The 17,412-nt window shown below is 38.3% G+C and overlaps 1 protein-coding gene across 2 annotated transcripts in view; it reads left to right on the top strand.

Annotated features, from left to right (window-relative positions):
• LOC132896684 (protein sel-1 homolog 3) overlaps nucleotides 1-16,630 on the top strand; it is a 55,546-nt gene extending 38,916 nt beyond the window's left edge. For both annotated transcript variants that reach the window (XM_060937688.1, XM_060937689.1), the window contains exons 14-23: nucleotides 3,860-3,922; nucleotides 4,346-4,522; nucleotides 4,875-5,002; nucleotides 6,055-6,138; nucleotides 6,355-6,436; nucleotides 9,713-9,788; nucleotides 12,073-12,167; nucleotides 13,682-13,809; nucleotides 15,905-16,077; nucleotides 16,178-16,630. In XM_060937688.1, coding sequence (XP_060793671.1) covers nucleotides 3,860-3,922; nucleotides 4,346-4,522; nucleotides 4,875-5,002; nucleotides 6,055-6,138; nucleotides 6,355-6,436; nucleotides 9,713-9,788; nucleotides 12,073-12,167; nucleotides 13,682-13,809; nucleotides 15,905-16,077; nucleotides 16,178-16,449 — 1,278 coding nt within the window. In that variant the 3' untranslated portion in view covers nucleotides 16,450-16,630. The remainder of the gene's footprint in view (nucleotides 1-3,859; nucleotides 3,923-4,345; nucleotides 4,523-4,874; nucleotides 5,003-6,054; nucleotides 6,139-6,354; nucleotides 6,437-9,712; nucleotides 9,789-12,072; nucleotides 12,168-13,681; nucleotides 13,810-15,904; nucleotides 16,078-16,177) is intronic.
• The last annotated feature ends 782 nt before the right edge of the window (nucleotides 16,631-17,412 follow it).

Raw genomic sequence — 17,412 nt, 5'->3', positions numbered from 1 at the left:
GCATAACAGCCTCCGCCTTCTTGATCAGAAATTTTTGGTTCCTCCCACCTCTCTTTTGAAAACATCACATACCGAGTGCATACATCCGCTGAACTGATTGGTTTTCGAGGGGCTTCATTTGAAAGCGGTGGCTAAAAACTTCTCTGTAGAACCCTGTCCCTCCCTCCTCTCTCCGCTCTGGGCTCAAGAAGACAACAAAAGGGCAATAATAACAACAACCAATCGGAATTCAGATACATTCTGTTGCCAAGTAAAATAGTAACCTTTCAACGTGCCAAAAAAGTTCTCGAGCCCTCGTCCTGTTTTACCGTTAGATCAATCACACATCAGCTTAAACTAGCATTCTAAAATGGGTCAAAAACGTTCCCACAGCATTCCCACAGAAGAGAGCCGACTCACCCCGCCAGCCTCATGGAACGCAGTGTTTAAGGCTCCGGATGTGTTTTACTTCCATTTATGAGGGAAAAGAACATACACCCTCCCGACAGTCAATGCGTTATTCATTTGTAAAACACATTTGCAAATTGGTAGAATGAGTTAATCATCACATGCAAGATTTGCAATTAATCAAATGAATTGCATATTATTATTATTATTATTATTATTATTATTATTATTATTATTAATGAATTACTACAGTTCTGAACTTCAAATTTTAAAAGTCTGGACTTTGGATAGATGATGGATCTCTTTTGGTGGAACACAACAGAGCAAAATATTGTGACCCTCTAATGTTGACCTGAAGTTGGCATTGGGTTTTTGTCCCCACCAATGTTAATACATGTTATCTCGTTCTAATTGTTATTACTTTTATCCAAATGATAGCTGGCAATACATTGTTATTTTGCACTTTGTTTACCTGGGTACTAATCTTTGAGAAACTGGATTGGCAGAATGTTGCCTGTGAAGAAAAGAATTTCCTTTTATTACCCTGTGCCAAGTTAATATTTACTTAAGTGCAGTTTTTAAGAGCCATAGATTGTATTTTATTTATTGTTTTTGCTGTGAGTGGTTTTGTTTGATTGTTGTTTTATTTCTTTAATATGTATTTATATTTATATATTTTTTACGGGGCGGCACGGTGGTGTAGTGGTTAGCGCTGTCGCCTCACAGCAAGAAGGTCCTGGGTTCGAGCCCCGGGGCCGGCGAGGGCCTTTCTGTGCGGAGTTTGCATGTTCTCCCCGTGTCCACGTGGGTTTCCTCCGGGTGCTCCGGTTTCCCCCACAGTCCAAAGACATGCAGGTTAGGTTAACTGGTGACTCTAAATTGACCGTAGGTGTGAATGTGAGTGTGAATGGTTGTCTGTGTCTATGTGTCAGCCCTGTGATGACCTGGCGACTTGTCCAGGGTGTACCCCGCCTTTCGCCCGTAGTCAGCTGGGATAGGCTCCAGCTTGCCTGCGACCCTGTAGAAGGATAAAGCGGCTAGAGATAATGAGATGAGATATTTTTTACGTTCCACTATTGAACTGAATAAGTTCTCATCTCATTATCTCTAGCCGCTTTATCCTGTTCTACAGGGTCGCAGGCAAGCTGGAGCCTATCCCAGCTGACTACGGGCGAAAGGCGGGGTACACCCTGGACAAGTCGCCAGGTCATCACAGGGCTGACACATAGACACAGACAACCATTCACACTCACATTCACACCTACGGTCAATTTAGAGTCACCAGTTAACCTAACCTGCATGTCTTTGGACTGTGGGGGAAACCGGAGCACCCGGAGGAAACCCACGCGGACACGGGGAGAACATGCAAACTCCACACAGAAAGGCCCTCGCCGGCCACGGGGCTCGAACCCAGGACCTTCTTGCTGTGAGGCGACAGCGCTAACCACTACACCAGCGTGCCGCCTGAATTGAATAAGTTGACTTAATTAAAAAGTTTACTGTTCTTTGAAAGGGTGTATTTGCATGATCATTATTATTTTACGAGTGGCATAAAATTGTCTTGAAAAGACATCAACAATAATGTCATTTATTGCAATAATTTCCGAGACAATATATCGTCCAACAAAATTAGTTATTTTGACAGGCCTAATTACACTTGTTTTTTTATTCTTTACATTTTGTTACATTTAACTGTTTTGTTTTTTTACTCTTCACAATTTACAATTTGTTTTGTTGTTTTATTCTTTCCGTTTTGTAAAGTTTACTATTTCTTCTGGTTAACCCTTTGATGCAAAATATGGGTCAAAAGTGACCTGGCTGAGTTTTTATCTTCTATATAGTTGCAATAAATTAATTCCATCATTCAGTATTCAAGGTATTCCTCAATTAACTTGTTTTTGATCATCATACATCCTTATTTTATTTTTTCCTTTCTTACTTTTTGAATAAAAACCCTTTTTGTATCACTACCCTTCTAATGCACAACGTGGGTCAAAAACGACCTGCATTCATTTTCCAGGTTATTTCATGTATGGCTGAGTGTTTCTATGATACACTTTTGAAATAAATTCATTTTGTCATTTACTTTTCCAAATATGCAGTAAATATCTTGTTTTTGTTTAGCACAAATCATCATTTTTATTTTTCCTTTCTTAAGTTATGAACAAGCACAGCTTTTGTAATTCTACATCAAGTTTACACACATGGGTCAGAACCGACCCGCATGCATTTACTCCAGCGTTTGGTAGGAACTGTGAATTGTGCTCGTGTCAGACATTTCACAGCTCAGCACAGCGCCCTTTGCCCATCTAATACATGGAAGTAATGTTTTTCAATTGTTCTAACATTACCTTAGAAAAAAATTGATTTTGTTTAGGTTACCTTGAGAGTGAGTAGATTACTTGTCAGAAAGTTACAAGTAATTATTATTAGCTACCGAGCTGTTGACATATTCTACTTTAGTTAGCTAATTTTATTGTAGTTGGCTTAGCTAACTACATAGTTAATAAATAAATAACTGGCCCCATTCACTGCTAAAGTAATTATTTGAAACAAATTATTATTATAGTATTAAGATATTTAATTTTAAATCACACTTTGATGACCCATGTGTAGTAATGTAAAAAGTATTTTTGTTCATAAAGTAGGAAAGAAAAAATTAAATTAACGATTTGTGGTAATTAAAAACAAGATATTTAAAGAATACTTGGAATATTCAATCATAAAATAAATTGATTTCAAAAGATAGAGCAAAGAAAAACTCAGTCAGCATGAAATAACCTGGAAAATGAATGCGGGTCATTTTTGACCCATGTTGTGCATTAGAAGGGGTGTGCATATGTTTTGCATCAAAGGGTTAAAGTTTTAGTTACAGTTACTGTTTTGTGTTTACTTTGTTTTGATACATTAAACATTTTATTTATTTATTTATTTTTACTCATTACATTTCGATGCATTTACTGGTGTTTTTTTTTTGCATTTTTGCTCAGGCGCTACGCTTTATTCCTGTTTGAGGCAGGTCTATAATTAGAACAAAATCCATGATTATGTGTGATAGAGTTCGAACTTTAAAATATGTGATAAAGACCTCTGTGGTATCCTTTTGTTCATTTGCAGTGGATCATACCGTGTTAAAAACCACAACACAAATCTTACAGCTACTAGTTTGCATCATGCTAAACTGGTAGCTACCGGTATAATTTCTTTTACCTGTTAGCTACATTAGCCTTGTCGCTCAAATGTAAACTGAAAGAAGTAGATTTCAGACACGAAACATTCTTATTTGATCATTTTCTGATACAAGACAATTGGTGTGCATTTGATTTATTGCTGTTGTGCTTTTTTCAGTTGATATTGGACTAGACAAATTAAAGCCATTGTCATTAGCAGGCATTTTTACATGCTAAAGCATCAGCAGGTCATTCAGATGTAGGCAGCCTGTGATGACTTTGTACCGTTTGTTGGATATCAGGGAATTGGAGTAAAGAAGAACAAAACCCTGGCAGTAACACTCCTGGAGAAGGCTGCTGACATGGTAAGAAAACACATGGCTACACTGGATCTCAAGTCCAACACAAGCCTGCTTTTTGAATCTAGGATTAGTTTATACTTTTGTAAAGACTGATGAAATAAGTGTGCCCAGTTTTATTTGTGTTGTGTAAATGTGAACAAGTGCATCATATCCTGTTCAATTTGATGCAAAAGCCAGACATGCTGATTAGTTTCGCATCACGATCTTATTTATCAGTGTTTTGAAATGTTCAGATTTACATTCCTCACTCTCATAACTGCTTATCTTACATGTTAATTTCTCTGTAATGTGATTGATTAATTCATAGTAGTTACTCAGTAAGACGATTTATGGTTTTTCAGTTCACCTGCTTGAATGGTATCCTGTATATTGTACACTGTATACTATGAGTGTGTGTGTGTATATGTGCAAATGTGTATTTCTCAGGGCTACGTGGATGCTCTGAACGCTCTGGGATGGTACTATGGCATTATGGGAGGAAACAAAAGAAAGGCCGCATACTACTTTGATCTGGCTGCTCGTAATGGCAGTCGAGACGGTCTGTTTAACCTGGGCGTGTATCACCTGAATGGCGCTGTCCCAGACTTGCTGGGTCAGAACGAGGTAGGCATAATGAGGTACACTAACCTTTTAGTGTAACAGTGTAAAAAAAAAAAAAAAGTGGAGCAGTTTCTAGTTTTTAAGGATAACACACACATTTTAATGCACATGTTCTTTAATTACTTAGCAAGGAATGTAAAATGCATAGGTAGGAGTATAAAGGGGATATGGGAATGACCTTTTTGTTTCATGTTTACAAAGATAGGCCATTTAAAATCATTTTATACCATCTTGCGAGTCTTGTAAACTAAATACTTTTATTTGTTGTGCTGAAACAGATCCTGCAGCTTTCACCAAGTGTATGTGTGTGCTGTCTCAGCTGTAGTGATGTATGTGTGTGTATTTTGTGTTTCAGACAGCTGCGTTTCAGTGTTTTCTGAAGGCGGGTGAGCTGGGTCATATGGACGCCGCAGTGGAGGCTGCATCATGTCTCTTGAGAGGACACTTACCAGGCGTACGCAGAGATCCTGAGAAAGCCATAACGTACGTTTACAGGCTGAAATGAGAAACAAGTGAGAAGTAAAACACTTGTGGCCATGCTGTTTACAGGAAAGTAATCAGCTACAGGGTTGTGTGAAGCTGCCTGACACACACAAATACCACCACAGCACATCCCAAAGTGTTTTATTCCTCTTATACCACAGTGACTTTTCAAAGCATTGCATTTTTTATTTATTAAAAACATACCACAGGGCGGTACGGTGGTGTAGTGGTTGGCGCTGTCGCCTCACAGCAAGAAGGTCCGGGTTCGAGCCCCGTGGCCGGCGAGGGCCTTTCTGTGCGGAGTTTGCATGTTCTCCCCGTGTCCGCGTGGGTTTCCTCCGGGTGCTCCGGTTTCCCCCACAGTCCAAAGACATGCAGGTTAGGTTAACTGGTGACTCTAAATTGACCGTAGGTGTGAATGTGAGTGTGAATGGTTGTCTGTGTCTATGTGTCAGCCCTGTGATGACCTGGCGACTTGTCCAGGGTGTACCCCGCCTTTCGCCCGTAGTCAGCTGGGATAGGCTCCAGCTTGCCTGCGACCCTGTAGAAGGATAAAGCGGCTAGAGATAATGAGATGAGATGAAAAACATACCACACTGTACATTTTATCCATTTATAGTTACATTTAATGTTGTAGAACATCTGCGAGATCGTGTTAGCATTATAGCTCCCTTTATAGCCTCTCTGGAAGGTAATAAGACAAAACACACACACACACACACACACACGCTGTTATATTACCAAGAAACTCTTAAAGACTTTCTCTGTAAATAAGCTATTACTATAGAATCGGGAACAACGATTAGAACAAGTCATTTCAGTCTGATAACTGAATCCTCTGACCAATCAGATTCAAGAATTCAAGAGCACTGTGGTATAAATCATGAACCAGTGAAAAAATACAATAAAACAAAATACAGTATCTTCATTGTCAGCCATTATAAACAGGGATGAAATTGTGATCCATCATTTTTCCTCTTGATTCATTTTGAAGCGTTGCTCTTGTTTGAGTTTACCAGCACGTTTGACTTTCACCCTGTTTGTTTCCAAAGTCTACTGAAGCCGCTCAGTGAGAGAAACGGCCACCTGGGCTTCACCGTCCGAGACGCTCTGAAAGCATTTCAGCTCGGGTCATGGTAACACCCACGATAAATTTATTAGTCCACCCATTCTTTCCTTTTCACCTCTCTCCTTATTCTGCATTTCATCCCTTCTGCTTTAGTCATAATTCGACAGCTTCTTTTTTTTCACTCACTCAGAGTGCTTTGCAGCTTTCATCACTCATATGACTCACGATACCATATCAGTCCATTGTGTGAGTGTGCGTATATGATGTGTGTTTATGTGTTAAGGGATGAGGCCTTGTTGAAATATGCGATGCTCGCCGAAACTGGCTTTGTTGTGGCGCAGATCAACGCCGCTCACCTCTGTGAGGTAACTCTGCAGTCCACTACAGTGTATACAGATTTTCAATTTAACTTCATAATTTATTAATATTTTCACTTATCCTTGTTTACATGATATACCGTACTTGATGTGGTTCAGTCATCTTTAGTTGGATCTAACACTGCTTGTGGTGTCAACACTTTGTTCTCAAATGGAACTTTTACTAACCTTCGTTTACTGTTTGACCTGATTATATATAATTTATAACCCCGATTCCAAAAAAGTTGAGACAAAGTACAAATTGTAAATAAAAACGGAATGCAATGATGTGGAAGTTTCAAAATTCCATATTTTATTCAGAATAGAACATAGATGACGTATCAAATGTTTAAACTGAGAAAATGTATCATTTAAAGAGAAAAATTAGGTGATTTTAAATTTCATGACAACAACACATCTCAAAAAAGTTGGGACAAGGCCATGTTTACCACTGTGAGACATCCCCTTTTCTCTTTACAACAGTCTGTAAACGTCTGGGGACTGAGGAGACAAGTCGCTCAAGTTTAGGGATAGGAATGTTAACCCATTCTTGTCTAATGTGGGATTCTAGTTGCTCAACTGTCTTAGGTCTTTTTTGTCGTATCTTCCGTTTTATGATGCACCAAATGTTTTCTATGGGTGAAAGATCTGGACTGCAGGCTGGCCAGTTCAGTACCCGGACCCTTCTTCTACGCAGCCATGATGCTGTAATTGATGCAGTATGTGGTTTGGCATTGTCATGTTGGAAAATGCAAGGTCTTCCCTGAAAGAGACGTCGTCTGGATGGGAGCATATGTTGCTCTAGAACCTGGATATACCTTTCAGCACTGATGGTGTCTTTCCAGATGTGTAAGCTGCCCATGCCATACGCACTAATGCAACCCCATACCATCAGAGATGCAGGCTTCTGAACTGAGCGCTGATAACAACTTGGGTCGTCCTTCTCCTCTTTAGTCCGAATGACACGGCATCCCTGATTTCCATAAAGAACTTCAAATTTTGATTCGTCTGACCACAGAACAGTTTTCCACTTTGCCACAGTCCATTTTAAATGAGCCTTGGCCCAGAGAAGATGTCTGCGCTTCTGGATCATGTTTAGATACGGCTTCTTCTTTGGACTATAGAGTTTTAGCTGGCAACGGCGGATGACACGGTGAATTGTGTTCACAGATAATGTTCTCTGGAAATATTCCTGAGCCCATTTTGTGATTTCCAATACAGAAGCACGCCTGTATGTGATGCAGTGCCGTCTAAGGGCCCGAAGATCACGGGCACCCAGTATGGTTTTCCGGCCTTGACCCTTACGCACAGAGATTCTTCCAGATTCTCTGAATCTTTTGATGATATTATGCACTGTAGATGATGATATGTTCAAACTCTTTGCAATTTTACACTGTCGAACTCCTTTCTGATATTGCTCCACTATTTGTCGGCGCAGAATTAGGGGGATTGGTGATCCTCTTCCCATCTTTACTTCTGAGAGCCGCTGCCACTCCAAGATGCTCTTTTTATACCCAGTCATGTCAATGACCTATTACCAATTGACCTAATGAGTTGCAATTTGGTCCTCCAGCTGTTCCTTTTTTGTACCTTTAACTTTTCCAGCCTCTTATTGCCCCTGTCCCAACTTTTTTGAGATGTGTTGCTGTCATGAAATTTCAAATGAGCCAATATTTGGCATGAAATTTCAAAATGTCTCACTTTCGACATTTGATATGTTGTCTATGTTCTATTGTGAATACAGTATCAGTTTTTGAGATTTGTAAATTATTGCATTCCGTTTTTATTTACAAGTTGTACTTTGTCCCAACTTTTTTGGAATCGGGGTTGTATTACATGTAACCTACTATTTTAATTCCCATACCTACTTAGTACTGCTGTTATATTTCAAATAATTTTCTTTGGTGGGGTGTAATATTGTAAATGATGTTAACACTTGTCACATAGAACTTTGTGTAATTTTTATGAACTATTTAATATTAATACATTTTATTTGCAAAATTTACATCAATATTTCTGGTATTACTGATACAATGTATATTAAATAATTAAGTTTATAGTTCAGTCATTCTCTTTAGTAGATAATTGTTTACTTGACTGGACATACAGTCCTTTTTAATTCAGTTGTTTTCCCTGAGATCTAAAATGTCTTTTTATCCAGTACATGCTGATTTGATCCCTTTAACTTGATGCAGTGTGATAAATATGCCTATTACAGTAGGAGTGTATAATGTGGAATAAAACAATCAGTGCTTTGGATTATATATTGGAATTTTTTTCTCGTGTATAAGGGCTCATGGGTGTATGTAAGGGAAAAGTACAGATTTTGTATAAAGGGCATGGGGAACTAAAGGTTGACATGTATGCAACAGCGGTGTATTAAAAAGATCTGGCTCTGAGACTGGAAACACATTTCCGGTCTCTGGAGGCCTGAGAGGCGTTCTGCAATATCACGGTTAATTCTTCCTCATCTTGGAGGCGAAAGCTTACTAAAACTGTTATAGTGTCACTTAAATGCATTAGGAAATGGAGAAAATGGATCATATGACAGTTTCAGTAATCCTAAAGAACAAACTGGACAGCTTTACAAAGCTAAGTGTCAAATAACACTGCTGCTTTCTCGAGGCTACTCCTATTTTTTTTTTTATTGTATGCTTTGCTTTTCATTCATTTTCTTTAATAGACATTTTTACTTTGCTGTTTTTATTTCGTGATTTGATTAATTTTTTGCTCCACATTTTTTACTTTATTCTTTTTTCCTTTTGTTATCCTTTTTTTTCTGTTTATTTTCCTTCTTTTCTTTTCTCTCCTTTTATTCTGACAGAAATCGAACAGTATTAATACGAATCCTTTTCCTAAACCCTTTACATAATCTCTGAATTGGGACACTTAATACTAACAAACGCCAGGATACTGTAATACATTCCTTCCACATTGAAAATGGAGCTCGTTTATTGAATCAAATTGAATAACACTTCTCTAGGCTTTGAGGGAAAATGTGTCTTTCTCACTCCACCTATTACGAAACAGCGTTGCTTTAAAGATTTCAAGGCGTTGTATTTTGTCTCAAAGTCTCGGTTTGTCTCAGTTTAAAAAGGCTCCACCAATTTGCTACCAAACTGTCTTTACAATTTCATTAGAACATTTTACACCAATCTAATTTGGATCCGTGAACAAGCCTTATGATCACAGACCTACGTATATTTTTCATGGATTGCTGTGAGTAAATACTGTTGGTAAAGTCGATGATGTCATTTAGCTAAACTTTATTCTTGTTTATGGCAGGTGTTGAAGCACAATTCTGCCTGCCAGTGGAGGTATCATAACCACTCCATCTATAACCATGCTCCACACGAATCAGGTGGGTGTCTGGCAAGATGGCAGGTGTGTGTGTGTGTGTGTGTGTATACACTTACCGCTAAAGAATATGGCTACTTATTATACCCCCGCTCTGAAGGAAGGGTGGTATACTGGTTTACCTCTGTCCATCCATCCGTATCTCCATCTGTCTGAAACACCCTTTTTCTCAGCAACCACAAATCATAGCCACTTGGTACCAAACTTCAGCTTGGGGCTCATCTCATCTCATCTCATCTCATCTCATTATCTCTAGCCGCTTTATCCTTCTACAGGGTCGCAGGCAAGCTGGAGCCTATCCCAGCTGACTATGGGCGAAAGGCGGGGTACACCCTGGACAAGTCAGCTTGGGGCTCTATACCGTGTATACCGTTTTCAGGTTTGTCGCACGTTGACTTCCTGTTTACTGACAATGTATTGACGAAACATTTAGCGTGGATTTACAAAATTTTCATAACACTTTTCTCAGCGACTACAAATCACAATTGCTTGATATTTGGTACCGAGCTTCAGCTTGGGGTTCTATACCGTTTATACCGTTTTCAGGTCTGTCGCACATCGACTTCCTGTTTACCGACTGAATGTATTTACGAAAAACACACAGGGTGGATTTTGACGCTATTTCAAGAAGCAAAATGCTATTTCAGAATGCCAGTTGACCAGGATGCTGTTTGAAATCCCTGGGGAGAGACACTGCTCTTTACTTACTTATTTCAGGGTTAATTATTTGTTGAAGTCAACATTCATAATAAGTTTCCTGTTCCTTTGATTGCTTGCATTCTGATATAAGCGAGAGCGGGGGGATACGTAAGTGAGCAGTAGCTCACAATTGATCTTGTTAGTCCTATATCACAATGTTTTTGAATTCTCAAATCTGATTGGTCAGAGGATTTCTAGAACAGCAGCTCTAACAGTAGTTCAAAAGTTTTAATTAATGTGCTTAGTTTGTGAACCCTTTAGAATTTTCAATATTTCTACATAAAGATGACCTAAAACATCCTAAAACATCAAATTTCCTTTCTCCAAACAATGCTTCTCATTTAAACCAAAAAGTTCTATTTTGGTCTCATCCATCCACAAAACATTTTTCCAATAGCCTTCTGGCTTGTCCACATGATCTTTAGCAAACTGCAGACGAGCAGCAATGTTCTTTTTGGAGAGCAGTGACTTTCTCCTTGCAACCCTGCCATGCACACCATTGTTGTTCAGTGTTCTCCTGACGGTGGACTCATGAACATTAACATTAGCTAATGTGAGAGAGGCCTTCAGTTGCTTAGAAGTTACCCTGGGGTCCTTTGTGACCTCACCAACTATCACACGCCTTGCTCTTAGAGTGATCTTTGTTGGCCGACCACTCCTGGGGAGGGTAACAATGGTCTTGAATTTCCTCCATTTGTACACAATCTGTCTGACTGTGGATTGGTGGAGTCCAAACTCTTTAGAGATGGTTTTGTAACCTTTTCCAGCCTGATGAGCATCAACAACGCTTTTTCTGAGGTCCTCAGAAATCTCCTTTGTTCGTGCCATGATACACTTCCACAAACATGTGTTGTGAAGATCAGACTTTGATAGATCCCTGTTCTTTAAATAAAACAGGGTGCCCACTCACACCTGATTGTCATCCCATTGATTGAAAACACCCGACTCACCTTTCACCTTCAAATTAACTGCTAATCTTAGAGGTTGACATACTTTTGCCACTCACAGATATGTAATATTGGATCATTTTCCTCAATAAATAAATGACCAAGTATACTATTTTTGTCTTATTTGTTTAACTGGGTTCTCTTTAACTACTTTTAGGACTTGTGTGAAAATCTGATGATGTTTTAGGTCATATTTATGCAGAAATATAGAAAATTCTAAAGGGTTCACAAACTTTCAAGCACCACTGTATGAAAGGAGTCTCTATTGTCTTTGTAAATGATAAGTAATAACAGGAATTAACTATTCTTGTGGATGTTGAACAAATCTACTGTGTGTAATGATGAACGGATAAAAAGTATGACAGGTTGTTTGTTAATAAATTGAAAATTGTAATTGTTGATAAACTGCTGTGGTATAAGAAGAGTAAAACACTTTGAGGCATGCTGTTACTTGGAAACTAATCACCTGCAGAGTGGTAATAGTAACTCCGCTCGATCACACCACCTGGTTATTGATTATTTTTCCATAACAGCATGCTCTCTGCTCAAGTCTTTTATTCCTTTATTAATGCTTACGTCCATATCCATTGAATTGCGTGCTCTCTCTCTCTCTCTCTCTCTCTCTCTCTCTCTCTCTCTCAGGTCTGCTGAAGATGGGAGACCACTACAGTGCTTTAGGTGACATGGTAAAGGCTGTAGCGCTATATAGCAGAGCAGCAATGAGAGGCAGTGCTCAGGTAACACGCGCACACACACACACACACACACACACACCTTTTTGCTCTTCCTATTAGCGTCAAATCTATCACTGTACAATTGTTGGAAAATTGTACTTTATTAAAAATGAAGTTCCCTCTTGAATCAGAGGAAATGTAATAAAACAATGAAAAAAGGTTCTGGATGAAACCAACATGGAAATAGTCTGTGTAGAGTGTCACATGTTCTCCACGTGTCTGTTTGCGTTTCCCCTGATTTCTCCAGTTTCCTACCACCTCCCAAAGATATGCCAGTAGGTTCTGTTTTTTCCCCTAATTAAACAGTTTCTGCAATGTCTGGGCAAACAAATAAACAAACAAAATGATGAAAATCTTGACTCCCCTTATCAAAAAGAAGTATACTTCAAGTTCATTTTATTAAGTAAAGTTAAAGTATATTTCCTTAAGTATACTTTTGTGTACCAAGTATACTGATATCAATGTACTTACAGTATACTTGTAAGAAAACTCATCTAATACTTTTTGGGACTAAATTGCCCCACTTGTAGTTTATAAAAAGTATACTTTAAGTCTAAGAGAAGTCAACTCTGAGTATACAGCTAGTATTTTTTATTTTGTACTGCAAGTATACCACAAATAAACTTATATACTAATAGTTTACTAGTTCTATACTTGTAGTCCACTCTTTACTTTACAAAAGCATACTTCATAGTATACTGGAAATATACTGAGTTTACTCGTTTTATACTTCTAGTCCACTTTTTAGTTTACTAAAGTATATTTTGTAGTATACTGGAAATATACTATTGGTTTACTCGTTACACACTTCTTGTCCACTTTTTAGTTTATAAAAGTATACTTTATAGCATACTGGAAATATACTATTAGTTACTGGTTATCTAGTCCACTTTTTAGTTTTTAAATATACTGCAATTACTCTTCTAGGTACACTATTAGTTTTCTAGCCCTAACCCTTACCTCATGCACACTACCAGTAGACAACTTAAGTGTTTTGTACCTTAAGTTACGAAGAAGTTATAAAGGTACGAATGTAGGTTTAAATGATGCTGCCGTATACCACAAAGAAGCCAATATGTGTGAAAAATAAGTATTTTATAGGCTACTATCAAAAGGATAAGCACAACTACAGGGCGAGTACACTTAAACATAAGGCACAAATATTTTAATACTTTATTACACTTTTGTTAAGTATATCTTGATCAGAAGTTTACGTATAAGCTTAATATACTTAGGCTTTTCTATGTACTTTTCAGTATAAGCCAAATATACTTATGTATAACTTTATTAAGTATATCTCCGATAAGTAAATAAAAAGTAAACTGAAAGCACACTCTCTTATTTTTAGTTTAAAAGAACTATACTAGAAGCACACTTGAATAAACTTCTTTTTTGTAAGGGTCTATGTTCAGCACTTGTTTTGTTGTCTAAATCTTTGAGTCCAAAGTGGACAGATGCTACACAAATCTACTAAATATGGATCTTACAGTCTGATGATGATGTTTTTAAACTTTTAGGGTATGTATAACCTGGCAGTTTTGACCGAGGAAGGACACAACATCCCCACAAACATCCTGGAGCAAATGAAGATCTCGACTGAGCCTCAGCTCAACAAGAATGCCGTGGTGGAGAAACTGTTACTCAGGTGGGGAGATTACAGACTGTTGCCTACTTTTCTGTCCATATGAACGTGTTTCAGGTGGAAACTGTAAGGCTTTTGTGGCTACTGCCTCACATAGAGGCTGTAGCCACTATGTCATCGTGTTGTAAGAATGAGTGTAACGATCGTGTACTGCGCATGCGTATACATCTGTTCTGATTAAAATGGCCGGTGAGTGAATACAATTCGGTTCACCATTCGAAATAAATGGACTAGACGAAAGAAATCGCTTTCAGACATGTTTATGCTTATTACAGATGGAAAGTGCGTTCCTATTTTAAAATATACTCCAGGTCGTCCACCTTTCCTCGCCTTCTTCGGCCAGTGGTCCCGTGCGTGATGTCGATGTGTTGCACTTCTGAGTTGTTACAGGAACTTGTCGAAAAGAGACCACTGAGCTCTAGTGCCAGGCCTTTTCTGGGAAATAAGAGTTTGGGTCATGGCAACAGTGTGTGTAAGTCAGCCTCGGTTCGGAAGGTTTCAGTTTTGAAAACTGGAAGAGTAGAATAATATAAAGTACAGACACTTGGCATATTTTACTTCCGTGATTTTTAAATTGTTCATTTTTGGATTACGCTTCATTTTTTGTGGCTACTGCCTCATAGAGTAAATATACATTAGGGTGCATCAGTTGCCCTCATTTTCATAAAATCTGATGCATTTTTGTTTGGGTGTTCCTTTTCACCAATGAAGACATCCTGTAAAATTTTTGACCATATTCAAAAGTCTAATGGTGGCACCATGAGGTTCATTTTTTGCCAAAAAATGCTTATTTTATGTTTTCGCGTAAGGTTTGAATCACAATGTTGGACTCCATTTATTGATTTCTTGTGAGCCAGAGATCATGTTAAGAACCTTTGCAAGGGATTGAGAAACGTTAATGTGATTCATAATACATTTGTATTGTTTAAAAGTAGCTGAACAATGATTCAATGAACAGCTAAAACTCAAACTGTGCTTGATAATATATTTAGAATATGTACTAAAAATGTGGATCTAAGATATTTGGTATACTCTATAAGGTGCCATAATGTTTCATGGAAAGTGATCGAAATTTTGTCATAAAAGTCATAAAATAGCAGCTTTTTCCATAACTTTGAGCTCCTGGTGCCACCATTAAACTTTTGAATTTTGTCAAAATATTTCACCCAGTGTGTTTTCTTACCAAAAGGAACATAAAAACAAAAATGCATCACGATCGGAGGAACTTTTTATTTTTAGGGGGCAACTGATGCACCCTAATATACATGCTATATTTACTGTATGGACATGGGATCAGAAAACAATTTTATTTATAAGCAGTAGCCACATGTACCCACAGGGTGTCTATTTTTCTGTTTTCTCCTGGAACTTTGCATCAACTCAGGAACTAGATGGATAAAACTAATCTCTATCTATAGCTTGACAGTGAAACTGTTAGTTTTAAGCAATGCATTATAGCACAAGGATTCAATGATGGCATAATAATAATGATGGCACCTCCTTAGTCCGGCAGACATTTTTATGCTTAAATACGTTTTTAAAAATTCAGGTCTAGGCTTCTTGACATCATATTTGTGATCATATACACTCTCTGGCCACTTTAATAGGAACTTGCTCTTAATTCTTTTGTTCTTGAGATGCTTTTCTGCTCACCATGATTGTAAAGAGTTGCTATGAGTTACTATATCCTTCCTGGCAGCTCGAACCAATCTGTCCGTTTTCCTCTGACCTCTCTTATCAACAAGACATTTCCATCCACAGAACTGTCGCTCACTCAGTGTGTTTTGTTTTTCGCACCATTCTGTGTAAACTCTAGAGACTGTTGTGTGTGAAAACCACAGGAGATCAGCAGTTTCTGAAATACTCAAACCAGTCCATCTGGCTCAAACCAACACCCACAGTGCCACAGTGAAAGTCACAGAGATCACGATTTTTCCCATTCTGATGTTTGAAGTGAACATTAACTGAAGCTCTTGATTCGTATCTGCATGATTTTATGTATTGTGCTGCTGTCAAGGGATCGGTTGATGAGAGAACCGCATAAAACAGCAGGTGGATGGGTGTTCCTAATAAAGTGTTGTTTTGCTTATATGTCTAGGTGTAGGGAGCTGGAGAGTAAGGAAGAGGAAGTGAGTCCATGCTCTCTGGCTCTGTTTGGACTGCGTGTGGCCAGAACATGGCACAGCTTCACCCGCAGCACCGTCCACCTCGTACTGACCCTCACTCCTCTCATCATGTTAGTGCTCGCCGTCGTGATACAAAGTGCGCTTGGTAAGATATCTACACTACCTTAGATTTCCTGTGTATCGATATTTGAAACATATGGTGTATTTAGATATTTCATTTAGATTTTATTCCTTCCTTCCTTCAGCTCACTACTCTGCAGCTCTTCCACACAGTATTACTAACCAATCATCCCGGCAGGGAAGTGAAGCACCTCGCCTCAGCCAAGTCAGAGGAAGTGACTCAGACACTGCTGCAAATCAGGAAGGACCCTCAAGAGTCACTCGAGTTGTGCAGATTGGTCAAACCTATTTGACCCAACATGTCCGATCCCTGCAGGAGGCAGCTGATTTGGTCATCACGGCAACTGGAGTGTGCGTGTGTGTCTTGTGCACAATGTTTGTCTCTCATCTGCTTTAACGGTATAGACGAACAATGCAAATGTGAAGGAAAAAGATTTTAAACATTCCAAAAGACCAACAAGCACAATATCAGTGCACAGATCATTAACACACAGCACGTGATGCTAACTGGTCCTTGGGTAAAATAACCGAGCCATTGTTTTTTACATTTTTATTTTTATTACACTGTACAAAAGAAACCAGTTCTCTTGCATGGGATTTATTCACTTCTGAGGAAGTGGGTTATGGTGAACAAAGCTGTAGAACAGCTCCATCTTCTGACAGAAACACAGAGCTGAGTCCAAAGGGGGAAGTTTTTATCACATTAAAACCAGATTTTCAGTTTAGTATCTATTTCAAATAGATAAATAATTGCTTGCGAAATTTACAGCAGCAATATTATAAGCAGAGAACAATTATTATTATTATTATTATTATTATTATTATTATTATTATTATCGAGCCTACCAGACAAATGAGTGCTAAAATAAGCTTGCGCAGTCTTGATTTTGCTTGGTGCGTACTCTAGGATGAAGTGGTCCTATGGTTTTGACAATGCAGTACAGTTCTTTCAAGCTCCACCGACAAAACATGGGCATTGGGCCTCAGACCAACAGAAAATGGTGGAGGGGAAAAAAAAATACAGACTAGGATTCTGGCTGAGTCCAGCATTTAGACCAAACAGCAATAATTGATGAAAAAAATCGAATTATGTATTTGCTTTAGTAGCGTTTACATTCGCTTCACACCAATTTTTTTTTATTTAGGGAATATGAAAAGTCTACACACCCCTGCTGAAATTGCAGCAAAACTTTTGTAAGATTTTTCTTTCTTATTTTCCTATTTTTTTTTTCCCCCACTTGAATATATCAGAGTAAAGGTGAGGGGAAAAATATCCAACATGATTTATCTTGGTTTAATTATTTACATAAAAAAAAAACACCTGCCATTTTAACAGGCGTGTAAAATTTTTATATCTGCT

The sequence above is a fragment of the Neoarius graeffei genome, chromosome 13 (assembly GCF_027579695.1).
Source record: "Neoarius graeffei isolate fNeoGra1 chromosome 13, fNeoGra1.pri, whole genome shotgun sequence".
Lineage (NCBI taxonomy): Eukaryota > Metazoa > Chordata > Actinopteri > Siluriformes > Ariidae > Neoarius > Neoarius graeffei.
This window is presented reverse-complemented; position numbering and strand designations above follow the sequence as displayed.